This window comes from Parasteatoda tepidariorum, chromosome 7, assembly GCF_982258835.1.
Source record: "Parasteatoda tepidariorum strain Cologne lab strain chromosome 7, Ptep-v5.0, whole genome shotgun sequence".
NCBI lineage: Eukaryota > Metazoa > Arthropoda > Arachnida > Araneae > Theridiidae > Parasteatoda > Parasteatoda tepidariorum.
Window position 1 is genome coordinate 98,776,600 of NC_141761.1, and position 27,240 is coordinate 98,803,839.

Sequence of the window (27,240 nt, forward strand, 5' to 3'; positions counted from 1 at the left end):
GTTCGTTCAATTGATTAAAGTAGATGATAGATAATATGAAATCGCCGATAGGATGAATTAGACCAGGGCTCGAAAAACCAACCGTCCGCCTGTCCTCGGCGGTCAAAAATTCGCCGCGGACAACGAATTTCTCGAATCCGACGTCCGCGCGGACGGCCATTTTCCCGTTAATGTTGGTGATACTTTTTCAATTTTTGTTATCTTACAAGAGTCTAGCGCCTCACTTCTAAAATAAACCCTCTAATCTAGAAACACAGCAACATACTGCGATTGGTGGAATTGGTGTTTTCTCTCTCTCGTACTGCAGCGGTTGAAAGGGACTTTTCAGCAATAAACTTACAAAAAAAAAAAAAAAAAAAAAAAACATTACGTACTGGTCTTAAACAAGAAGCGTTAAACGCAATTATGAACATCTACCTAAATGGAAGATCCCTTTCAGATTTTTGTGCGAAACCTCTGTAAATCATTAGCTTGATTGTGGAACTGGCAAACGTCATATTTGATTCATTTGAAAAGCGCAGTACCCTCGGATAAATTGACATTCCAGATAACTTGACATTTGACATTTAAATTATTTCATAAAAGAAATAAATTATTTTATAAAAGAAATACTGGTTTCCTATTAGTAACCTAGTATTCCTTTTATTACTGTATAATGCAATCCTAGTATTTGTAATCCTAGTAACTACTAATTCATTGTGCAATTTATATAAATGTTTGTAATAAATAAGAGAAAATTATATTTTTATTTATTTAGAAGCGACGGGTTAGTTCCAAAGGAGGACGGGTACATTGGACAAGCCGTCCTCGGGGACGGGTAAAAGTTTTGAGTTTTTTCGAGCCCTGAATTAGACCATATAATAGATAAACACGGAATATTGAAATTATTTCAATTCCTATGCATTTTATTTGCACAAATGCATTTTATTTGCACAACTTCAATGCTTTTAATCAAGAAAGAGGCTTTGGAAAAAATACTGTTATAACCCAGGTCAAAATTTTGATCTGTAAATGGATGTATGAATGGGTCCATCCAATAAACGGGTATGACGTATGGGTGTGGCAGAAGTCGAATTCTTGGCCATAGATGGGGCCACTTGAAAACAAGAACAATCGCATTCGTCCCAACGCGGGCAGATCAAAGTTGTCAACCACACGCTTACTGATCCCAGCCAGTGATGCATGACACCAAAAACGTGTGAAATATTTATTTAATTTATTAAATAAATAAATAAAACTCTTTTTAAACTTCACTGATCCTATAAAATGTCCTAAATCTAAGTTAAGTAAAGGAAGTTGAAGAGAAGGAATTATATTTCGACTAATTCGATGCGAGATACGGTTCCGTATTTAATTAGCTTATCGTTAATTAACATTCTAACTTCTGTAGAGTAACTTAGTCAATACGTATTTTCTTAATACCTATTAAAAAAGTCCATCTAACAATTTGCATTGTTTTATGTACTAGATAAGTCTATAGCCAAAAATGATTCTGTGATAAATTGAAAGGTTCCGCCAGTTTTTTACCCATCATTATTTATTTAATCCATTTAATTACTCTATCGTAACTACCACTATAATTTACATTGCAATTTATTTAAGTATAAATCAAAAACTTACTTTGCATTTCGATCAAGATATGATAATGAATCATGAAGAATGCGACACATTTTTTTTAATGAATCATGGCAAATACGATATAGGTTTCTTTTTAAGGAATGATAAAGAATATTACTTATGTTACCTAATAGATTACCATATCGTGTTGTTTAATTAGAGCTACATTAAAAGCGATGACGGAATTTTAATTCCATGTGTTACATCTGCCTAAGCTCAGAAATATTAACTCAATAATTTTAAAAGTTAACCTTCTACATATGTAATAATAGCGAAATATTGTTAGACATAGAACAGCTGCAAAACGTTATTAAACATGTTTAGGAATACTTTTAGGTCTACGTATTTTCCTTTTTTTTTTAAATTTATTAAATTAGTTTTATGATTAGACTTACGTGAAATTTGTATTGCAGAAAACTAATATTGAAAAGAGTAATAGGAAAATTTTCGATTTTCTTCTAACTTTTAAAATAATCATTGTATTTAATTTGTTAGTTCAAACCCTGCTCAATTTCTGCCTCCAGGTAGCAGCTTGTCTGGCGAGAAGTAAATGTGACCTGTGCGCATTGCGGATCATATAGCATATATTCATGCCAATGGACATGAAATTGCAGAGCTTTTACCTCCATAACCCAAGTGTACATTAGAGTAGTAGCAACTCATTTAAAAATCTTATCGTATAGAGCAGTCGCGATGACTTACAAAGCCATCTAATGAGTAATTTTAGAACTGAAGAATTAACACAAGCTTTACAAATTAGGAGAAAAATGATATTTGTTAATTTTCGTAATATAATAAATTTTGCACAGAAGGATACATTAACATTTGCACTTTAAATTGTAAGGAGAACACTTAGGACTTTCTGGTTTTAGTAGCTGTTAAAAACAAAAACTTCAAGAAACACAGAAAAAAATTAAGAAAGGCATCCTAATCCAAATTAGTAACGTAGCAGAACTGTAAAAAGAGTAGAAAACTACGAGTATACTCTGTTCCGAGTTAAGAAAAATCCATTATCCTTATGCAGAGAGCCTGCTAAGTACATGCCAAATGGATTCCAAGGTCCCATCGCGAACGTATATCAACGTCACCAATTCTTGAAACGACGTTGAGCAGCCTTCTTTTGCTTGTTTTCTTATTAACAATACTTAGCAGGCTTCTTATTAACAATACTTAGCACAAAATAATAATCAATAAATAAGTGATAGAAATTGGTAAAATTGTTTTCTAAAAATTGTAACAAATATACGTCTTTCTTTTCGTATTTTAAAGAAACTGATAAAAGAACAATAAATATTCCATAGCACATCGATGCCTCTCAGAGAAACCAACACAGAAATTCACTTCATTCTAATCTACATGTTCCGCTGTCAACGCGCCATCTCGTTTTCGAAAAAGAAACTATTCTTCCTCAATTTCTCAATGAAAACGCTACATTATTTATTAAAGTCTCTATAATATAAAATGTATGTCTCTTCGCTCACAAGTTCATATGGAAAATGGGGTGTTCTTCTGCACCGTATATATTGTGTACATTTATGATTTAAAAAGAATAAGAAATGTATTCTTTATTCACCTTTGAATGTCAGGATGTTTAAAGTTACATTGTAAGAATTTTTTTTCTGTTAATAGATAAATTTTTCAATGTGTTTATGTAAAAATCAGAGGTCATTTCTTTTATTTTTGTGGTCTTTTACCTTTTACTTATTTTCCATCTCAGAATAATTATCAAATTGTGTTTTGTTAAATAAATAAGTAGATGCTAAGCATGCTTAATGCTAGTTAGTTACAGTAATTTAAGAATTTAAATAAAACAATTAAGAAAGTGAGCAAAATATGATTTCAAAAGATACAAAACAATATGTGCTTATAAATATATTTCAAATTTATGAGCATTTCTTAATATATATATTCCAAATCTATAAATATATTTTAAATTTATGAATAGTAAATTCAAGTTACGCTATCAATAGGAATTATAGTTATATAAGTGTAAATTGTGCTAATAATATATAGTATACGAACACATTATTTGACAACCTAAATTGAATCGTGCAGTACAAACAAAATGCAAGAATGACGAAAGAAAAGATTTGAACTTTGCAATAATGATTATTGAATGCTATGTAAAATAATAATTATAATTTAAATATTTTTTTCTTAAAACAGATTTTAAACGACTTTTATATTTTAACAGGTGAAGCATATACGACGTTTAACTGGCTTCTGGACAACTTTGAAACTGATTACAGTTACGGGACTTTAAAAATAAACGGAATTTTTGGGGATTACAGCTTTACGGGTAATGACACTGTTAAATTTGTTTATCCGAAGCCAAATATTGTCATCATTCAAACAGATAAGCCTGTATACCAACCAGGACAAACAGGCAAGTAAATGAAACTCAAATTTTTATATTATAGTAATATGTAATGTATTACGGAAGACTACTATATACAGTGAAAGATAATTATGTACATCCGGACAATTTTAAAGTGATTACAGCTAAGGAACTTTATAGATAAATGCTACTTTTTGAGATTGTACCTTTATAGGTGATGATAATTTTAAATTTGTTTGTCGAAAAGCAAAATATTATTATCATTTAAATATATAAGCTTACCAATCCGGACAAACATGCAATTAAATTGCAAAAAAGTACTGGCATTCAAGGTGCCGGTACTTTTAATCGTAAATTCCATTCCATTTTTATTGAAATATGTTATAAAACAAAAAATTTACATGTACCGTAATTTTTAACAACGGTATACTAATTATTAATCTAATTGGCTCAACAGCCTAACTTGAAATATGATATTTACTTAGGGTAGATGGTATTTTAAGTTACGGAATGGGACTCAAAACCGTACTTTTTCTGAATAAGCATACTTTTCAGGACGATTGAATTCGTGACCCTTAAAATATAGAGGATAGCCGTAATTTTGTAACAATATTTTAGGCAAGAGAGAGGTCAAAAGTTTGAACTTAAGGTTGATTTTACTTTTCAAGCATTTAGCTATATGACTAGAAATTTTTAAGTCAAACAAAAAGCACTAAATAAAATTCATTTATCAGTCGGTAATTTATGGAAAAAAATAATTTTAAATATTTTACTTAATATTTGTTAAATTACTTTTAATATTTTAATATTTTATTTAATAGTAGTCAAAAAAATTTAACTGTAAAGTGTGTAAAGGCCTGGTTTCTTAGGACAGGACGCCGTCAGCTGGAAATCAGCGCTAACCTCTGATTGGTCCATTTGTGAGTTTGATAGCATACGTCATCGAACGCTCATCTTGAACTACAATTGCCGTCCAACTCAACTGCAGTTGGATTACAGCGTGACGTTAACCACAGAAGCAATGGCGGACAACATCCAACAGCACATTGAAATCAGCCAAGATTTTGATTTTGACATTAAACATAGCTTCTTCATTAAACATAGCACTCTTCATTTAGCTCAGCTATAATGTGTTTTTTCTTGGACAAAGTCATTATTTGTTCTCTAAAACACTGGTCGACAATAACAAAATCAATACAAATTCAAAATAAATATTTGTTTACGTTATTAACGCATGCGCAATGAGAAATAATGTCTGCGTTGGACCGACTGCTCACGCTGAGCTAACAAAATAGTATTTTTTTGGCGTCAGCTCTACGTCAACTTTCATCTGACGCCCAGATAAATCGCTAGTTCTAAGAAACCAGGCCTTGAGCTAACAAACCAGTATTTTGTTGGCGTCAGCGGGACGTTGACGTCCCACTGACGCCCAGATAAGGCGCTTGTCCTAAGAAACCAGACCTTAAGCTTTTAATGAATTTAGAAAAAAAAATTATATTAAAAGGAAAAATACAAAATTTGAAAACAATTAGTCGAGTAGTTCATGAGATCGATATATATATATATATATATATATATATATATATATATATATATATATATATATATATATATATATATATATATATATATATATATATATATATACTATAATACAAGAAATACAGTATTATTTAATTCTAAGAAATTAATTATTTTTTAATTTTTTGTCTTGAGATTTCATTGCTCTGGTATTATTTAAATAATGATGACTAATATAAGTTATGCCTTTCTGGAATGAGTTTCGTAAACATTTCTCTTGCAAAATTATAATAAATGTACTAAGAATTAAATTTTGTTTCCTTGCATTTTGTAACGCCAGAATTACGTAACAGAATAGCAGCTGGGTAACAGATGTTTTTATGGAATATACAAATATTTAAAATCTAGTCTCATCAGCAGGAAAAGAAAATTCCTGCTCTACAAAGTTTTGATTAGGTCCATATTTACATACGCTGAAACGTGCTTGACTGAAGGTGATAAGTAAGTTTTAGCGGTTTTTAAAAGAAAAATACAGCGAAGCATTTTGGAAGGTGTACAGGGCAATGATAGTTGGAGAAAAAGAACAAATTTAGAAATTAATGGGATCAACAAAGAATCAGACAAAATAAAATTTATATCAGTTCAAAGAATAAAATAGACAGGACAACTGATTAGAATGAATGATTACCGGGCCACCAAAAAATTCTTCGCAAAACTATCTGGATCCGGTGGATCGACTGCCTAGAAAAAGATTTAAGAGTTCTCAAAATTATAAACAGGTACAGTCTCACAAAGAGTGAAGCTTGGAACTTGCATTTGAGAAAGGCCATGGCCCACCCTGGGCTGTAGTGCCATTGAAGGAGAAGAAGAAGAAAAATTTAAATTTCTTGTTAATTGGACAAAAATAATTCTTATCAAAACTTAAAAAACTCAAATAATCTTTAGATTCCTTTTTCCAGAATAATACGAACTGCAAACCATTGAAAATGTTCTGCTGTATTTCATTTTTGAGCTGAATTTAGAATGATTTTGATTCCCACTACACGTAAGTAAGTCAAGGCTATCTATAGTTTAGATAATCAAGTTATCTAGAATATAGATAACCCTAATAAATTAACAAAAAAAAATTTACCGGCAATTTTATTTCGACTGTCTTTTCACAACCGTTTGACAATTGCCTAATTGGAAAAGTTTGCAAGTAAAATAAGGGGAAAAATTTAGCATCCTATAAATTAGCTACGCTAAGCATAAAAATATTTTGTAATATTTTACGAGTATTTTATGAAATATATTACAAATATTATTATGATATATTTACTTGCAGTAAAATTTAGAATACTGAAAGTGAACAAAGATTTCAAACCAGGTAATGAAGATAACGTAAGTATGTTTTTTGGCTCTCAAATATGTTATAAGAGTCATTTTAATTAACAGCTCACATAAATTGACATTTTTCTTAGAGTTTTGATACTATGCATTAATATTTATTTTCATTCACATTAGTATTCTTTTTTTTCGTTTTTACTAATTCCTACTCATTTTAATAATCTTAAACTTAATAAAGTTTCATAAAAAATGTAATTTTGTTTTAATCAAACTGCGGCATTTTAAAAACAACTATAATAAAAATTTATTTTATTTTCTTAAGCAATATGTCCACAGTATCAATATGGATAAATTATGTAACGAATTTCGGAGCTAAATAAAAATAAATACATGGCTTCTTGAACAGTGAGCACCTAACCATACATTGGCATCTCCATATTTTTCTATTATTGAATTTTAAATTAACTGCTTTTCTTTTTAATTGAAATCTGATATTTCACTTAAATTATAATTCAAATGAATTTACCAAAAATTGTCCTTCATTCTGAATATAACTTTTTTATTTTTAACAAATAACTCTTTTAGTATAAGGCATAATTAATTTAAAAGAGAAAAACTCTCTTTTGTAAAATATAAAACCAATTGCTTTGGGCATATTTTTTTAAAATCAATAAAAATTCCTTAAAGCATCTTCATTAGACATGTTCTCTTTAATTTTCAATTTTGGAGGCAAAATAATTTACCGAGTCTTTATTTTTAATCGAATAAAAATAATAATTTTTTTAATAAATTCACTTTTTTCAGACAGCTAACGCATATGTTGCCGATCCAATGGGAACACATCTGTTTCACTTTGAGGACATAGAATTAGTAAAAGGTAAATGTTTTTAAACAAAATATTTAAGCCTATATACCCTTAAAAATAAGAAGTAAAAAAAATAAATGAAAAAAATAAAAGTAAATTAAAAATATCATTTCAACTTTATATCATAAAGAAGTAAATACAGATTCCCAAAGATTATTAACTGAATTTATTCTTAATATTAATTTCACTCGAAAAATTTCTGATTCTTCATAAAACAAATACTCTCCTGTACTCTACACTTAGATTGTTACCGAATAGTTTTTATTTCTACAGCGAAAGGCCATCTCATGCCGAAATGGTCAACAAGTTAGGGATATTTTCAGATTTATCATTATTTTTATCGTTGTAAGCGATTTAAAAGCACAAAAAGTAGGTAATGAACAATACTCTTTATTTATAATGCATGAATAAAATTGGACACAGAAGTTAATGGCACAAATGCTTGAATTAGCTACAATGCACCGAAATTACAGTCATAATTACTAAGTAATTAAGTAATAATTACTAAGGGAAAAAGTGCCGGAACATGCAAAATAAAAAAGTAAAATTAAATGAAAAAAAACTAAGTATAGTATTTTAGATTTGAGAAAAGTTTCTAAATTTAAATGTCTTGTTAAGTTTTACTAATGAAGTTAGTAAAATTATAACGTATTATTTCATTAAAAAAAAATTAATGTTCAATTTTTTGTTACTTTCGAATTCGTAATCGGTTTTCACTGCTTAAAAAAATTATAATAGTTTTTATCATAATTATGTGTTTTGATTCAATCTAACGTGTTTTATTTTTCACTAGGCATAGCACAAAACGAGTTTAAACTTTCGGAGGAGCCTTCCTTGGGTACTTGGTCAATTAACGTATCAGTAGCAAATGAGTTTCACACGACAGAATTTGCTGTTGATGAATTTGGTATGAAATAAAAATAATATATGCTTTTCTTATCATTTAAATAAATCATAATATTTAAATATATTATTAAACAACGGGAATGAAGCACGAATAGTGATAAAAAGCAAGTATATTATAGTTTCGGTTCCATAAACAGGAATCTTTCTCAATGTCGAAACACAAAACATCGCACAATGAAAGAAGAAATCACAAAATGCAAATGAAACACATTACTTTCTGTGTTTTGACCAGAGAAAGTTTTCTGTTTATGGAAACAAAATAATAGTTAGAACCTCTCACAAACAAAACATTCCTCCTCTTTGTCGAAACGTAGAATGTCACAAAATGAAACATAACACATAATGAAGCATCTAATTTCCTTTTATGTTTTTACCAGCGAAAGTTTCTTGTTTATGGAAACAAAATAATAGTTAAAACCTCTCATAAGCAAAGCCTTCCTCATTGTCGAAACTCAGAATGCCACAAAATGAAACACAACACATAATTATATCCTACGCGTCAATCAGAGAAAGTTTCTTGTTTAGAGAAACGAAATAATAGTTAGAATGTCTCATAAGCAAAACCTTCTTCTTTGTTGAAACGCAGAATATCACAAAAGGATACACAACACATAATAAAACGCATAATTACATTCTACGCTTTGACCAGAGAAAGTTTCTTGTGTATGGAAACGAAATAATAATTAGAACCTCTCATAAGCAAAACCTTCTTCTTTGTTGAAACGCAGAATGTCACAAAAGGAAACGCAACACACAATAAAACGCATAATTACATTCTACGTTTTGACCAAAGAAAGTTTCTTGTGCATGGAAACGAAATAATAGTTAGAACCTCTCATAAGCAAAATCTTCCTCTTTGTCGAAACGCAGAATGTCACAAAATGAAACACAACACATAATGAAACACATAATTATATTCTTTATTTTAACAGTGAAAAAGGTTATTATTTAATCAATTGAAACAGTGGTAAGAACCTTCCGATAGAAAGAACCTAGCTCATTATCGAAACACAGAATATCACAGAATGAGAAACAGAATTAAATTTTGTGTTCAATAGAGAAAGGTTCTTGTTTATGAAACAGAAACAGTAGAGTGTGCTTCATTTATTTACGCTGCTTAGTTGATATACGTAGCACAGAATATTCCCTATCCTTAATTGGACAAATCATTGCAGTTTCAAAAGCGTGAAATACTAGTTATCAAAGTTTATAACAGATGGTGTTTTCTACACTAGGGAGCACTGCAAGCTCTTTACTGCCTATACTTCCGGGTTATTGTTTCCGGTGTATTTTGTGGCCATTTGGCTCACAACGTGGTCATTGTATTCTGATACTCTCTTCAATAGTATTTCAATAGTAAAGAAAATCGTTATAAGAATGGTCATTTGAAGAACCTGTCATTTCAAGACGTAAGAATCGCCATTTAAAATACAGAGTGGTTGTAAAACACTTTAACTTGTCAACAATATACAAACTTGGAAATTTAAACCTAAATGATAATTTGAAAAATGAACTTTATATCGCTGCTCGAACCATAGCCTAACACTAACGCATGATGGTGCACAGCTTGCAACAAGAACAAACAGTAATAAATAAATTGAAAGAGGGCGAATCGTGACTGCCAAAAACGTGAGTTCATTCTAAATCTACCAATAATATCACAATTTTTAACAATGCATCTATAAATAACTGAAACAAATTTTCACTTCAAGCTCACCAAAACTACTTAATATCATTAATATCTTATGGAATACAGTAGATTTAAGCTCAGAAATTATATAATTTACTTCTTTTATTATAAGAACAAAACTATGTGTTTGAAAATATCACCTCGCCGAATAAGCTGTAGTAAGCAGCTCTATACTTTCCAACCGGAAATAGAGCAGGTCAAGAGCAAGAGATTGTTGCTGTTTATATTTATCTTGAAAACATCATCCATAAAATAATTTTAAAAAAATTTATTCTTCTTCATAATAAAATGACTTTTAATCATTACTTTTTTCTCATAATAGACCCACCTACGTTTGAAGTTAAATTGAATTTACCATCATTCATATTGTCAACTGAAGAAAATATTTTAATAGAAGTGTGTGCAAAGTAAGAATATTTCTGCACTCTATATTTCTAGATATGTAGGGTAGTTCTGAAATATTCGTCCTTGATATATATTTTTAAAATTTATACACTGCTATTAGAAAACATTATAAGAGATTCGAAAATATCGTTATCATTTATTTAAGTAAAACGTAAGGACAATATTAGTGTGGTCAGCGACAGTAGAAAAGAAAACGAAAAGAGAACAGATCGAGGAAGCAAATTTGCACAAAGGAGTGGTAAAAGTGAGATTTGAAACCGGACGATATCGAATATCTTGGGGTTTGTTTCTGTCGAAGGTGGAAGCTGAAGATAGTTATTTTAAAATTCTCTTAATGTCTAAATTACTTTTTGTTTCAATGAAGCTCTAAATTTTTATCCTACTAAGTGGATTTATTTGAATTTTCGAAAAACAATTATCTCCTCTGAGCAGTCACCAAACCATGACGTTCGATCCTGATAACTATCTTTGGGCCTTTATGATTTCAAACAAATAGCATGCAAAAATACTTTATTTTACTGCCATAAATTTTATAGTAATAATTTTAATTCATTAGAAATACCAAGTTAAACTTTAAACATATTTTAGTGTATAAGGCTGGTATTTCATAATTGAAGTGCTTTGAATAATTTAGTGAAAAGCCACACTTTTTCCAAAAATACTGCTTTGTTTCCAAATAGTTACTTTAAAAATTTTCGAAATTTACACTAGATAGCAGCACAATGAAGAGAGGCATCTTTTTCTGCTTAAACATTGTGATGTTTTTTTTTTTCGTAACAAAAAGTAAGTTTACTTTATTAAGCGTACACACTTTTTATTTCGAAAAGCTAACACTAAACTAAAAAGAATATTTATGGAAACATTCCCAAAAAGTTATTACCAATATTTAAGTATTTTGCAGCTTTCTTTAATATCTTGTAACTGGTGTTAGTATAAATACCTTGTAACAATCTGATTTTAATAACTAAAAATTTGTTTCGATATTTTCAATTTCAGGTACAAGTATGGATTACCCGTCACTGGAATGTTAAATTTCACGGCTTTTTCTTTACATAGTCTTTACGCTCATTACGGACTACCTAAAAAGCCAGTACCAACAATGGATATTTACACACAGGTAATTCCGTTCAATATAAAGTTTTGAATTATGAAAATTGTGCGAGTGTACAATTTTTTCTCATCTACTCCAGATGTAAAATCATCCTTCAAATATATTTTAAATTTCTCTAGTTTTCTTTTATGCTGGGTAATCTCAAAGTTACTGGTGGATTTTGGAGGCTTATTGTTAGAGTTACTGCTGATTACTCCAGCGCCGTTTTATCCATTAGGCACTGTAGGCAACTGCCTAGGGACCCCGCCACGTTCAGGGGCCCTGTGCTACAGAGAAAAAAATTGACAATGTTTCTTAAACAGTAAAAATTTAATTCAAAATTTCAATGACGATTGTCTTGCTCTGTACATTACATCGACGCTATTTTAGTACATTTCTGAACGCATTCCAAATTAGATATTAATATTATAGTAGTTAGTTCATATATAACGCAATAATATAACAGCAAGCAATTTTATCGCGGTAATTTTAACGCCGACTAATCAGATGAGTATACAGCAAGAGCAGCTTTTTTAACACAACACGCTTGAAAAACGCGCAAAATTCTACGTTGTGAATGCACAGTTACTGTTCTGGTACCTACCACAGGTATGTATATTCTATTGCCAAGCTACCAAAGAGTATGTAAAAATAAGGTTGGCAGTACTAGTTCTTTCGCCGCATGACTGGGAAATTCCCCGATCCGCTAAATACATACGTTGTATTGTGTCATAGACAACATTTTTGAAACATTTTTAATGTAATCGTTGAATTTTCACTTCGTGCAATTTGTTTGCGAGTTTTACGGCTGTGAATGAATAGAGAGTTTTACAGTTTGTGTTTCAAAACTTACGAATTTAGAGCTAAGTATTGGATATTTATTTATAAAGACTGCAGAAGTGCTTCGGGCTTCGAGAAAATCGGTGAAACGACGAGTAAAAATCCGTGTAGTGTAAACTGAAGTTAAAATTACTATACGTAAGTTTTGTTATTTTTTTCATATTTTATTACCTAATACAGAACTTGACAAATGTGAAGTTTAAATTCATTGGCCATAATGGCAATTGAAAATGATGTATTGGAAAAGGTTAACTTTCAGGATGTCTTGAACGATTTTGTAACACTAAAAGTTAGAAGAGTTAATATTTAAGCTTATTGTATGATTTTTTTTAAATGCATATATTAATTACTTATATTCTTTTCGTTTGATTCAATATTTTTATTGAATAATGTGATAATATACCTATGTAGTAAAAAACAGCGTAATTATGAATAAAGTGTTGTGTTAGCGAAAAAATATATTAGGAAGTTAGAAGACGGTAGGGGGGGGGCGAGACGAGCATGAGCCGGCCCTGCATGTATCGCAGACATTTATTTCCGACCTAACTTTAGAGAACATTCAAAAAAAGTCAATGTGGGTCAATTCAGTCAATGTGGGAAACATTCTTGGGAGAATCAGAGCTTTTCTCAAAGTTACAGGAAGTTTTTTGAGACATATAGCTAGAGTTTCAGTAACTAACTATATATCGCCAGACCTTAGAAAACATTTAAAGGACATTCAATGTGGGAAACATTCTTGGGAAAACTAGAGAAATATTGCAATATTTTTTAGAAAAATTATCTAATTTTAGTTTGTAAATTTTAAGTTTAAATGATTTGACGTAAATGAAATTAAAAAGGAAGGGATTGAAGAAGTTAAAACAGCATATTTACATTAAAATTATATTTTTACTATGTGCCTGAGAGCGGGATTCACAACTATTTTTAGGCGAGGGTTAAATTTTTTTAAATTGAATAAGAGTCAAAAAAATTTAATTTGGAACAAAATGTCAGAAAAATATAACAATGCTATAACATCAAATTTTGTCAAATTCTTGCGTGTGTGAATATTTGGAATATTCATTTCTGCGTGATAAGTGGAGACAAATCACAAAATGAAAAAAAAAATTGGAGGATGATGTAATAAGCATCACACAAGTAGAGGAATTATATGATTGCTTTGAAAATGGCCTGTTGAACAACATGGAAATTAGAAGTGGAACGTGAACCACGTACTGGTAGGTTTACAACAAGCAGAAACACAGCGAAGCGCGCAACACATGGAAACGAACTCAAGCAAGGCATAATAGAAGTTGATAAAATTGATAAAATCATTTAATAGTCGAAAATCATTAATCAGTTGATAAAATCATTTAATACATTTCACAGAGATTTAAAAAAATAAAATTTAATTTTCGTTTTTTACACAACTAAAAACATGCATATCTATTTCAACGGTGTATAACAAATCATTCATTTAAATCGCAATAATTCATAAACAACAACTCCTAATTGCGAAAGCAACTTCTATCGATTAAAAAGCTCGCCAATAATTTGAAAGGGAAAATAATTTACGTTTTGTTTGAATGAGGGAGAATTTAGTGTAAGCGTATTCTATCATAGGTGTTTAGATTTATATTACACCTTTTATTCGTATATAAGCGCTTGATATGGTGTTAACCAGGAATAAAGTGTTCCTTCACACAATTTTTTGAGTTGTTCAGCACCATATTCGATAAGATATTACTCCACAGTTTTTACAATGCAAGATATATATCTACTAATATTCGTAAAATTCCAGACTTCAAGATAAAAAAATTATAGTTGAATACTTTTCGAACAGACCTTATTCATTTAAATTTTTAAGGTACTCTCTCATTCATCATTTTATCAATTTGACCAAAAACTTTAAATTCCTACTAAGATTTTACATTCTTTTCTAATGACTCTAGTGTGTCTTTGGGTACCAAACATCAAACTTTATTGCATCTGAATGATAAAATACACAGTAGGTAGCAGAAATTCAAAAAAAATAAATAAATAAATAAACTTAATTATTTCAGATTCATGGCTGCTACCAAGTTGATTTATATGTGCCTTTAATTGAACCAGGGAATGTTTATACTTATTCAAAAATACAAATATCTGCACAAGTTATAGAAGACGGAACAGGTAAGAAACATGGAATATTCCATTTATATTCTAATTTCTTTAGGAGAAAGCCAGCTTAGTGTGAAAATTGAGCAGCAAAAGTTTGAATTTCGAAGGCAATTAGGCAATTAGGAACTGATTTTTATAGGCAATTAGGAACTGATTTGTGATATACACTATCTGGCCATTAATGACCGGACACCCCTCATTTCGGATACATGAGGTGCTAGTATCAAGTCAGTAGGGCGTAGGGCCGCCACGCTCCCGAATCACAGCTTTAACCCTTCTAGGAAGGCTATCCACAAGGTGTTGGTACACGGCGGCAGGTATTGCCCGCCATTCCTCCTGTAACATGGCGAAGAGTTGAGTGGTGGTTTTGAGGCGTTGTGGTCTGGCCCTCAACCGGCGCTCCAACTCATCCCAGAGATGCTCAATTGGATTGATGTCGGGAATTTGGGAAGGCCAGTCAAGCTCTTGCACCCCCATTTCATCAAACCAGTCCGTGATGGCATGTGCTTTATGAATGGCAGCGTTATCGTGTTGAAACACAAACGGGCCATTACCGAACTGTTGCCACAGTGTGGGAAGTGCCGAATTGTCCAGGATGTCTCTACACCCTTCTGCGTTCAGGGTTCCACGCACTAACACCAAGGGTCCAAGGACAAACCATGAGAAACAGGACCACACCATAATTCCTCCACCGCCGAAATTCACAGTGTCGGGTCATTAATGGCTAGATAGTGTACTATGCCATTCCGTTTTTACCATCCTTATTATGAACTTTAGAATCCATATCAAAAATGTAATAAAACAAATGAACAGATAAAAATATGTATAATATAAAAGTCTCTCGTAAAAGTCTTTCAGAGCAATATTGTAATAATTTTTCTTAATAATTTTTTCGTAGTCTTATCTCAGTCAATAATCTTAACAATATTTTACCTTAAGCTTATTCTATGATAAATTTGCAATATTTATTTGATCTAGATAAATCTAGAATCATTATAGATTTGTAATATAAGGCCACTTTTGGGTTGACTATATTTTTAATGTCTTTAATGCTCATACTCTTATATGTTATAGCAAAAATACTTAATTTTTCTTATTAAAGTTTTAATTAAATATTTTTAACCTTTCTTAATTGACATTTTTTTTAAAAAATAATTGGAAAAATTGTTTTTAAATTTCCAGTTATGTATAATATCTGTTTTCATATAATCTGAAAAACAAGTAGTTATATTCTATATATTATTCTATATATATTCTAGATATATTCTGTGGTTATATTATTAGAAAATATTTTTACATTTGGTAAAACTAAATTTTAAAAAATATAACTATACACTTAAATTTTAATTAACTTTTAAGCACATTTTAATATTATTTTTAGGTAGCTTTTTAAAAAATCGTTTTGTATATTAATTTATACATTAATTTTTATATTAATATATTTTTGTAAAAAATTACATGAAGAATAGTTAAAATGCCTTAATAAAAAAATTTGAGAAATTATTTTTTCAAATATTCAAGTGGGAAATTATTTTTATTGAAAACTTATATAAAAATAAAGTTTTTCTTACATAAAATTTAAACAAAAATTTTTTTTGAACTTTAGGTTGAAAAATAGAAAAGCCATTTTGTTTTCCAAACTCTTTTAACTCTATTTTAAATAGAATTTTCATATTTTAGGAGCAAAAATGGAGGTAAAACAGTACTTAGAAAGAACAACAATGCCATTAATACTAGAATTTTTTGATTCATTAGAATACTATAAACCTGGTATGCCTTACAATGGAAAAGTAAGTTAGTTGTTTAAATTTTTCATTTCTACCAAATGCAACTGCATATATTGTTTAAAATCCAATACAACTCCGCAAGTTTGACAAGGTGTTACTTCAAACGCATCACATACGAAATAACTGAAATTCTTTAAAACATTCTTCTGAATATTCAAAAATTCCTAATAAAAATTACTAAAATAATCTTTGAGGTTTCTAGTATGATTCCATTAAGTTGAACTGTGCGATACATGCTTACATAAGTAAAAGTTGAATCATTATGAAGTTACTATAAATCTCATTTTGATTGAGAAAGTGTTTTAATTTCACTTTTTGAGACGGGTGTTTGAGATTCTAAGTGAAACTTTAAACATTGAGTGCTTTTAGTCAAGCATTTAAGCAATGAGCCATTAAACATTGAGTATTTTACTTAAATATCGAAAAAACTGGAAATCCAGCTAGAAATATTCAATGTAAAATTGATACTAATAATAATTTGCTTAAAGTAAGCATGAAAAAACACCTAGAAAAATTTATGATGGATATATATACACCATATAGAATGACAATAAAATTAATGCCTATAACAGGGGTGACCAAGCTCCTTGATAGTCGAGCCATTTTTCAAAATTTGAAATTTTTCGCTAGCACAATTAAATACGTATTTAAAAGGTATGCAAAAAAGGTATTAAATTCTTTTTTACATAAATTATATTTATTGAAAACATTTGAATAAAAATACAAAATATGTGTATTGAATTTAAATATCAAACACATTTATTTTACTTCTCTTGATAATTCTATAAAATTTAGTGAATAATTGGTGGCAGCACTTCTCAGTAATTCTTTGAGATGCTGGTTAGTTAATACTGATTGGTGTTTGGATTTCCCGAATTTTAAAGTGGAATAAAATGATTCACATAAATACGTTGTTCCGAATATTGAAATAATTCGACAAGCTGCCTTTTCTAATTCAGGATACTTCGGTTCTGGTACAAATTTCCAAAATTCAGTAATCGACGTTGACTTATATTTTAACTGTAGAGCTTGATCTTCTTGCATCTCTATTAATTCTAATTCTCCAGATGCTTATTGTGTCATAATTATATTGGAAATTGAAAACTCACCTTGAATTGAACAACGTTGCTCTTAGTTTTTCATATTTGCTCTCAGTAATGTAAAAGACATTTTGAAACACATACGGAACGGTAATAATTTAAAAGGGAACTCGGATACATTTAACGAGAGCCACAAATAATCCTTCAAAGAGCCGTATGTGGCTCGCGAGCCGCAGGTTGGCCACCCCTGGCCCATAATGCTATATTTGTATCATCCCTTAGTGGACTAATCGTAAAGACACTTCTCCCAGTAGAACATCGAAGTCAAGCCTCGCTGGCTACGGTCATTAACCACTTTGATAAGCCTGACCGCTTTGATAACCCTGAGTTGGAACAGAAGGTGTGCGGTATCGGTCCTAGTTAAATTGTTCTACCATAAAATCTTCTATCTAATAGACTTCGCGCACAGGTCGTCAGGCTTAATAATAATCGGATTTATTACTTTAACATATACATCCTATAGAATCGAAATGAAATTAATGCCGTAAATATAATATATTTCATTGTAATAAAGTTTTATAATGATTACTTGTCATAATTATGATGTTAATTACAAAAGAAATATTCACACAGCTTAAAGTACTGAAACCTGACAATACTCCTGCGGAAAATGAGACTATAGAAATCTGTACTTGGATCGATAAAGAACGCAGTATTGCAGTATGGTATGCCATGAGGGAAATTGAAATTTGCTCAAATTTTACATCCAATTTGAAGGGAGTTATTCTATACACTTTTCTGCCACAAAATCTGGAAGATGTTTCGATAACTTTAAAGGTAAGATGGGAAAAAAAATTATAGTGTTTTAAAATACAAAGCTGTATTTAATGTGTTTATGACCAAAATCTTGACTTTATTTTTTTACTCTACTTTTAATCTATCTGACTTTTATTTTTTTACCTTTTTCATTTCTTTAACATTTAAATAGTTTGCAAACTTGAAAACTTAAATATATAATTAAGTATTATAAAGTCATGTATTATAAAAGCCGAGTTAGCCGAATACCATAAAATTAGCTATTATAAAACCATGACAGTGCTTTGGGTATTGTAAACAGGTACGGACAAGCACATATTTCGTTACAAATTTCATTGTTAACTATGAAAAATAACCAACGCCATATCGGTAAACTAAATATAAATGTCATATCGGTAAAAAATATGTCTTATTTGATACTAACCGAATACCTATTCTTCTTATTGAGTAAAACAGGAAATAATTCATAAATTAATATAATTTATCCATTCTGCAACCCCGTGCACAAAATTAAGAAGTTTATACCAACATAATTAAGAAAGCTAAGTATTTAAAGAAAATATTTATTTATTATTTGTTGTCAGAGACTTTGTTATTAGATTAAGAAAATACACGTTTTTAGAAATTGATTTCTTCAAAATAGAGTCATCTGTGTAATTTTGAAAGACGCTATGGCTCGCAATGATATTTAAATGGTATTTAAAATTTTACACAATAAAATTTTTTCCAGTACTTAACGTACGGCGATAGGTCTTTTAAGTTTTTTCGGGAGGCCGTGAATTTTAATTTTTAACAATTACAGATCTCTTTAAAATATTGATTTTTCAGAGAAAAATCTTTCAGCAGTTGTCAAGCAACGGAAGAAAACTAAAAGAAAATTTCTTTCAACCTTGGTTCATTTACCACAGAGTGTGCCTAGTCAACGTAGACAATATTCGCTATTTCTTAAGCTTAAAAATTTCCTCTTATTAGTTAAAAATAGCCTCATCTTTTCATGAATAATTATGTATGTAGAAATTTTTCAACATGGGCAGTAGAATTTTTTTTTCGGAATGATAATAGATTGGGGTGTTCCTCGGGACAAATAACAGTTTTTCTGAAGTAAGCTTATCATGAACTATAACAGAGACTCTAATCAGCTGCTCTGGAAAGTCTGCTCAACTTTAATAGGTGGTGTTATCAATGAAACTTAAAGAGTAACGATTTTTATTATAGTTAAAGTTTCGAAAATAATTGATAATTTGTAAAGTGGATTTTGGAAAAATAGAAAGATACGGAATTGTATGGTTCGTTGTGTGCAGAAAGTCATCGTTATTCTCACCAAGTTTTAAATAAGATAAAAATCGCTTAAACAGATGGCGCTACTAGCACAATATTTTATCGTGTTATAAAATTAAGATCTACAACTCATACATCAACAGCTGAAACAATTTTCAGCCATTTTGTTGCGGTTGTATTAAGTTGGCCTGCGTAGGAAACGAAGAGTTATTCTCATCAAGTTACAAAATTGATTAAAAAATTGTTTGACAGTCGGCAATTCTAGCGCAATCTTTTGATAGGATTATGTATTAAAACGCGAAAAGCGAGCAGCTGTAGCAAATACGTATAACACAGAGTTTCCCAAAAATTACCGACTGCTTGAAAAACCAATGCAGTCGTATTTAGTTTGTCTGCTTAGGTTTGTCTGCTTATTTTCATCAAAATTCAAAACTAGTTTTAAGAATATCGCCAACAGATGTCGCTTTTCAGGTGAAAAAGCATAAAAACAGCTTTTCTACAGAATGTCAGGGAATTGGAACTGAAATACATACAAGGGCATATGTTAGTTTTGTCTGTAACTGTGATACGTCGATGATGCAAATGGTGGCTATTTTGAAAACATTGTTTCATAGTTATATTTCTGCTATTGATCTAAGCCATTTTTTTTGACGGTCTTGAAACTAATTTTAGAAATTGGAGAAAATAAAATCGCTGATTTCTTAGCAGCACTCGTCATTTTTTCTATGATTCAAATCTTCGGTAACTTTTGAGACACCCAGTGCCGTACTTGTACTCTCTTTCAATGGTAAAAGAATGATGTAGTCATAGAGTTATAAAAATATGTCTATTTTAGCATAACTTCGATTTTAATTTGAGCTGAACTCTTTCCTCAGGCTAAGTCGTTGGCTTATTTACCTCAAAACTCAAGTGATACTACTTACAGAGCAAGTAGCCTAGAGCAACCAGCAGCCGCAAAACACTTAAAAGCATATTATTCACCCACTAACAGCTATATTCAGATCCAGGCTTTTCACCAACCAGTTAAGTGTGGCACAAAGCAAACCTTAAAAGTTTTTTACACAGCAGATGAAAGTTCTACAGACTTCCAGTTTTTTTATCAGGTAAATAATTTATCCTTTGGTCTGATGTATTGTCTTGATCTAATGTTGATAATTGTTCTAATTTTAATATTCTAAGTATTTTTCATTGCTAATTCTGAAAAAAATCTTTTGTTTTCATTAAGTAGAAATATAACACTTAATCAAAGAGCTTAACTCTAGAGAAATGAATGATGCCGATTCGGCCGTTGTTTTGTTTCTCTGTAATTCAAAAAATTAACTTGCTAAAAGAGTTGAGTACTTCTGACTTCTGCATAATTTGATTCAATTTAAGTGCTTATTTAATCATTCATGTGTAAGCCTTATAGAGACGCATACATAGAACCTCATGCCTAAAATGACTGGAAGAGTCACAGTGGTCCCTTAGGTATTTTGGTAGATATCCCATAACCCCAGACAGGTTTAGGTACAAGGTACTTTTTAAAAAGTATTAAGTACCCCAGTTATAATTCTTAAAAAAATAACATTTCCATAATAGTTGTTTATAGAGAATAGGAAACAATTATCTAAATAAGATCAATTAAAGTGCTTATTGAATCATTCATGTGTTTGACTTACAGAAACTTATACATAGAGCTTTATACCTGAAACAACTGGAAGGATCAGAATGGCCCCTTAGGTATTTCTGTAGTTAACCCATAGCTTCAGGTAGGTATAAGGTACCCATTGGAAAGTATAAGCTACCACAGTTTCATTAAAAAAAAAATATCTATAATTTCTCTTTATCGAGAAAAGAAAACTCAATTATCTAAAGAATCTAACGCATAATTAAAAAGAAAGTGTTCCGTTTATCAAATATTTTTACTAACCGAATCGAATAAAATACCCTGAAATTTCGATTATTAAGTCTATATTAAGTTTTTATTAAATTAATTAAAACAGATTTTATGATTTTGTGTGTTTATATGATCTACACACGAAAGATCTTGAAGAGCATACATTGGCCCCTTCAGTCTTACTGGTGTATAGCAATGTTTCGTCTTTCTAGTGTTATAGTGTTATAAAAATAATAGTGTAAATAATAGTAAAAATAAAGTGCTAGTGATATAAAAATAATAGTAAATACATCCTGCTTTAAAAAAATTATTAGAAAATGTCTATTTAAAGAAATGTAAGCTACCATGATTTGATACTACCGGGACAAAAAAGAGCACCGAAACCTGTTTGATTGATATTCGAAATTTCAAGTAACCAGTTAAGCACTTTTGAAGTGTTTATACTTCGGACCAAATTTCTATTGCAGTGCGTAGAACGTATGTACGTGTCGTTTAAAAGTTTAAAAAAAATTGCAATTGACTGTCAAAACTCAAAACCTTTATTAAATGCAATTAGAATATTATTCAGTGGTATGTTTGCTTTATACAATCTTTATGTTCACTTTATACAACTTATAGAAGTGATGAATATTTTATATTGAGAGTTCAAAGCATGACGTACGTAAATTAAGATTTAGACGGCAAATGTTTATTAGCGGAGAAATTCCGTAAACAAGTAGCAGGGCAAATATTGAAATATTCTTGAATTGAGGACATGAAGCTCTTGGACCGAAACATTCCATCCAAAAGTTTTCTCTTCTCGTATTATTCTTTTACTCTATCTTATGTATTTTATTATTTTTTGACAAGTTTCTAATAACAGTAACCTCTTCAGAAAACTTATCGCTAACTCTCTCTTGAGAGGTATTATTCTTTTATAGCATTTTATGTGTCATATTGCATTTTATGTGTCGTATTATATTTTTGGTAATGCCTAACGAGTTTCCAATAACAGTTTCCAATAAGAATACTTCTCACTCTCACTTTCACCTCGTATTGTTCTTTTATTACAACTCATGTATTTTATTTTTTATATTTTTTTGAAAACTTGCAGCAAGTTTCTAATAATAGTATCCTCTTCAGAAAACTCTAACTCACGCTCTTTTTCACCCGTCTTCTATTTTTTCCCCACGTGTTATTCTTGTATAGTATCTTATAAGTTGATTATTTTTTGGCAATTTTTAAGCAGAATCTAAAAATTGTAACCTTTTTCAGAAAACTTCTCACTCACTCTCTCTTTTGCTTTGTATTATTCCTATTATATAACTTTTTTTACAATTTTAAACAAGTTTAAAAACAGTAAAATTTCCAGAAAAACTCTTGCTCACTCTTCTTCACCCTTTCATCACGTCTTATTCTGATAATATAACTTATGATTTTTATTAATTTTTGACAATTTTACCAAATTTCTAATAACAGTAACCTCTACGGAAAACTTTTCATATTATTCTTACATTACTATTTAAATATTTTATTATTTTTTGACAATTTTTACTATGTTTCTAATAACAGTTAGCTCTTCAGAAATGAATTGTAGTTTTTTTTTATTAAATAAAAAGGTCATCCTTTTTTATCCTTCGTAATTTAATAAGGAAACATTCAATACCCACACTCGCCATTGCTTGCTTTAAATTTTACCCTCTTCAGTGGTTTTTAAAAATTGAATTTAATGCTTAGCCAGCTAAAGAAACTTGTATTTTTTTTTAATTTTACTTCGTTAAATAATGATTTGTCAAATTTGTTCCTCAATTACTCTAATATTTTTTTAATATTTCTAATTCGTACTTATTTATGCTACATTTTAATTTGCATTATTTATTTAGATCATATATCAAGAAACTGTAATGCTGGAAGACTCCGTTACTGAAAGTTATAAACCTCAAGCTGACATTTTTAAAAAATTCAAGAATTCCAATGCAGTTATCAAGGGAGAGGAATTTCAAATCGAACCAAGTTCTGCCGAAATAGGAAATCAGTCTAATGCTGAATTTCTTAATTCTTCTTTATATACACCAACAAAGTAGGTTTATTTTTATCATGATGAAGTTTTAAATAAAGATGGACTGTCAATGCAATTAATAGTTTTAGCTGCTCAAAGTTAAACTTTTAAAGCAAAAAAAAAGAAGAAAAAAAATGACGTGAGAAACTTTTAGAGTGGATAAAGATAAAACGGACTCAGCTTGAGACCGACACGGGTTCGAGGTCGTTACATGAAGGGAGCTTTTGGCTCGTGATAAAGTTTTCGTGTACTTTCTTAGGACTTCCAAAATAAACAAATTTTCACAAATATGTTGGCTACAATATAAAAATGTTTAAATAATTATAAGGTTTAAAAGGGATTATATACAAAAGGTATTATATAAAGTATTATATCTCTATGTTAGTAATCAATAATATATTTACTTGAGATTTCCAGTTCGCAAGGTTTGGCTTTCTATCATTTGAATTTTGGCCGCGGGTGGGCTCGAACACAAAAAAAAACTTTGTGATCTCGGGAATGAACACCGGGCTTGGACACTGAAAACTCCCAGTGGTCTTGGGTGGCTTAGATATAAAATCTTCAGACTCGATTGGGTTTGCACCTCAAAAAGTTAACCCGAACTCTTTTATGGTAGTTATGGCTCATTGTTAAGGATCGAGAATTGCTGCAAGCCATGACTGAAAATGTCGTAAGCCCCTAGGTGGTGCTCTACATCTAAGTACTGTAATTCCACTGTGCACCTAATGGTATTGCGTAGATGCTGTTAGGTGTTTCCCAGAAATGGTAATTATTTTTTTTATCTATAACTCTGTGGTAAAATACCAATAGAGAAATGTCGCCATAGCTGTATGGCAAAGATGCACCATGGCCTTTGGAAAAAAATTTCCACAAGCTATAGCACACCTTAGTTTCATGGCGAAAATTCGCCATATAAAAATACCATGGGATATCCCTATGAGGAAAAGAAAGAAAGGGCATATAAAGATCGGAAAAAAAAGTGTAGGGAATACTGAGCTAATGTAAATCGGGCAATTATCCTGAACCCTAAAAACATCTGTGTAGGGAATCCCAGTAAGTGTAAGCAGCCTCTAACATTGTAGGGAATATGTAGGAATATCTGGCAAGTATAAACCATTCAGTAGATTTTTAACCTTTAAATATATCAGTGTAAAAATTTCCGGGCAATTGTAAACCGGAAAATGTCCCACACATTCTAATTAGGTAATTACCACAGTTATTTCAGTTATTATTAATAATAACAACATTTTTAGAAAAACAAGATGATAAATGCACGTTAATAATTTTTCGGGTTACAGTTAACGGTATTATTTATTGTCATTATTTAGTACTATAATATTATTAATATCTCTGTGAGTTGGCAAAGTATTTACATAAAAGTTTCATTCCGTTTAATTTTTTTTTAATTAACTGACAAAAAAATCAGAATCATCTCGATACATTGTATTTTAAGATTTTATCTTCCTTCAGTTAATATCAATTAGTTTATATTTCATATTCAGTTACTGTGTTTACTTTCAGCTATCAGCCACATCTTGGAAAAGTAGAAGTTACAATACAGATTCGTCAGTATCTCGCTCCTGAATTCGTTTTCCTCATATATTACATAAAAGGCAACAGAGAAATAATTGCTGATTCTATGAAAATCGCAGTTGATAAATGTTTTAAAAACAAGGTAATCTAAGCCGATTAGAAATCAAAAATACAAAAAGTAAAGCACAATATATTCTAAATATAAGAGATAACCAATACTATATATTGAAAATAACCGAGCTGAATCAACAAAACAAACCATATTGTTGATAAATATTTTAAGTTAAAAGTGCAAATAAATTATATTTGAAATTAATACAATTTATCAGATAGAGCGCTCTTCTTCCTTTGAGGTGACCCACGTTCAAATACGCCTATGGTTGGATGGTACAAATGCTGCTCTTGGTTCGCACCGACCACTGTGCTGACGTAAAATATCCTCAGTGGTAGACGGAACATGAATTAGAATCTCCTTGCCATTGGGCTAACTGTGGACGGATTCATGACTTTCCTCTTCATGTAACACAAATAACGTAAATTCTGGTTAGTTAAATCAAAGGACGTACTCGCTAGTTAGTCCCATTGCTTGATTCAAGAGTTCCATTGTTTTTTGGGTTGGGTTCAAAACTACAAGGCTACGAAGTTGAGAATTGATAATCGTAAACTCAAAATTGGCTCTTCTGTTCTACACCGGTAATAAAAGATAAAAAAAAAAATAATTGCCGAGAAAAAGACAATCAATAATACATATGTTTAAAGTGAAATAACCAAGACATTGATTCAAAAAAAAAATTTTACTTGATGATAATTTAATGATTTGAAGGATAGAGTTTTAAAAATCGATTAGAAATCTATTAAACTAAATATAAACAAAACAAATCTAGATCCCTTATGATAAACAAGACAAACTAAAAATTGAAACATTCAAAATAAACGATAACTAATACAAAATATAGAAAAAAATCAATACAAAAAACTTATGAAACGTAACCAAGATATGCAAAAAAATTCATATTGAAATATATTCACTTTCGACAAAATTATATAAAAAAAAATTCTCATTCTGTGGCAGAAATTTAAACCACGTTTGTGGCTTTCTTTTAAGATAAATCATGCATTAATGTTTCCAAAAATGTGTGAAGCATTGAGAGAAATAACAGAAGAAAGTGTATTATGGATGAATAAGTTTGTTTGTTTTTTGTCGTATGCCTGTTTTTAGGCAGTGGGGGGTACGATTGTTCCTGTTTTTTAGTGACGCCATCTATGGTCAGGAATTCGACTTCTGCCACGCCATTCACACAACCACAACCAGTGGATGAATAAATGCCTTTCTAATAAATATGAGTAGTATATCATATGGTTTTAAATCAGAAAAGAATTTTTGCAGTCGTCTTATATTACATGTTATTCCTTCTATCTGTTACACAGTAAAATTTATCTGTTATTGCTATCATACAAATCTTAATTCAAATGCAAATATAATGTTCTTGTAGGTTGACTTCTTTTTTGGAGACAAGAAAAAAGAACCGGGATCAGACACCGATATCTACATCAAAGCATCTCCTAATTCTTTTTGTGGTATAAAAGCAATAGATCAAAGTGACACTATAGTTAATTCCGGGGATCAAATCACTCCGGACAAAGTAATGTAGAATTCGTTTAGTACAACAATTTGTGATAGATAAAAATGTTTTAAATTTTTGACTCAAAGTTCGAAATTCTTCTATAGCTTTACCAGTTGAGAACAAGTCTCTTTAATGACTATTACCGACCATCTAATCCATGTTATAGTGATATTAAGCAGCCAGGTTTGTCATGATTTTTCAACTTTTTCTCGGTTTAATATTTTGTTTATACTTTACCACCTACTTATTTAAATTATTTAATAGAAGTCCTCAATCGCCTTCTAGGATTTGATGTTAAACATTTAATCTTTGTATTTTTTCTGTTTTAAGTTTTTAAACTTTTGATTATGATTTTGATTTTGATTTTGCAATGGTAAATACTTTTCAAAAAAGTTGACAAATAAACTTTCATTTTTTTTTTTTTTTTAGATTTAAAAGAAAATAGCACATGATATTTCTCAGACCTCCTAAGGAACTTTAAAACTTTCTCTTAGAAATTTTCGTGTTTAT

General features: G+C 30.2%; 1 protein-coding gene across 2 annotated transcripts in view; it reads left to right on the forward strand.

Annotated features, from left to right (window-relative positions):
• The window catches only part of LOC107450332 (alpha-1-macroglobulin), a 70,837-nt gene that overhangs the window by 9,903 nt on the left and 33,694 nt on the right, over positions 1-27,240 (forward strand). Inside the window, exons 4-17 of one of the 2 annotated variants that reach the window (XM_043047101.3) lie at positions 3,812-4,003; positions 6,801-6,856; positions 7,607-7,679; positions 8,461-8,574; positions 10,586-10,670; positions 11,665-11,785; positions 14,641-14,749; positions 16,418-16,527; positions 18,198-18,401; positions 20,534-20,761; positions 23,397-23,593; positions 25,094-25,247; positions 26,599-26,748; positions 26,835-26,913. In XM_043047101.3, coding sequence (XP_042903035.2) covers positions 3,812-4,003; positions 6,801-6,856; positions 7,607-7,679; positions 8,461-8,574; positions 10,586-10,670; positions 11,665-11,785; positions 14,641-14,749; positions 16,418-16,527; positions 18,198-18,401; positions 20,534-20,761; positions 23,397-23,593; positions 25,094-25,247; positions 26,599-26,748; positions 26,835-26,913 — 1,872 coding nt within the window. Of the gene's footprint in view, positions 1-3,811; positions 4,004-6,800; positions 6,857-7,606; positions 7,680-8,460; positions 8,575-10,585; positions 10,671-11,664; positions 11,786-14,640; positions 14,750-16,417; positions 16,528-18,197; positions 18,402-20,533; positions 20,762-23,396; positions 23,594-25,093; positions 25,248-26,598; positions 26,749-26,834; positions 26,914-27,240 lie in introns of those variants that run through there. The other variant, XM_071183087.2, reaches the window with a different exon arrangement.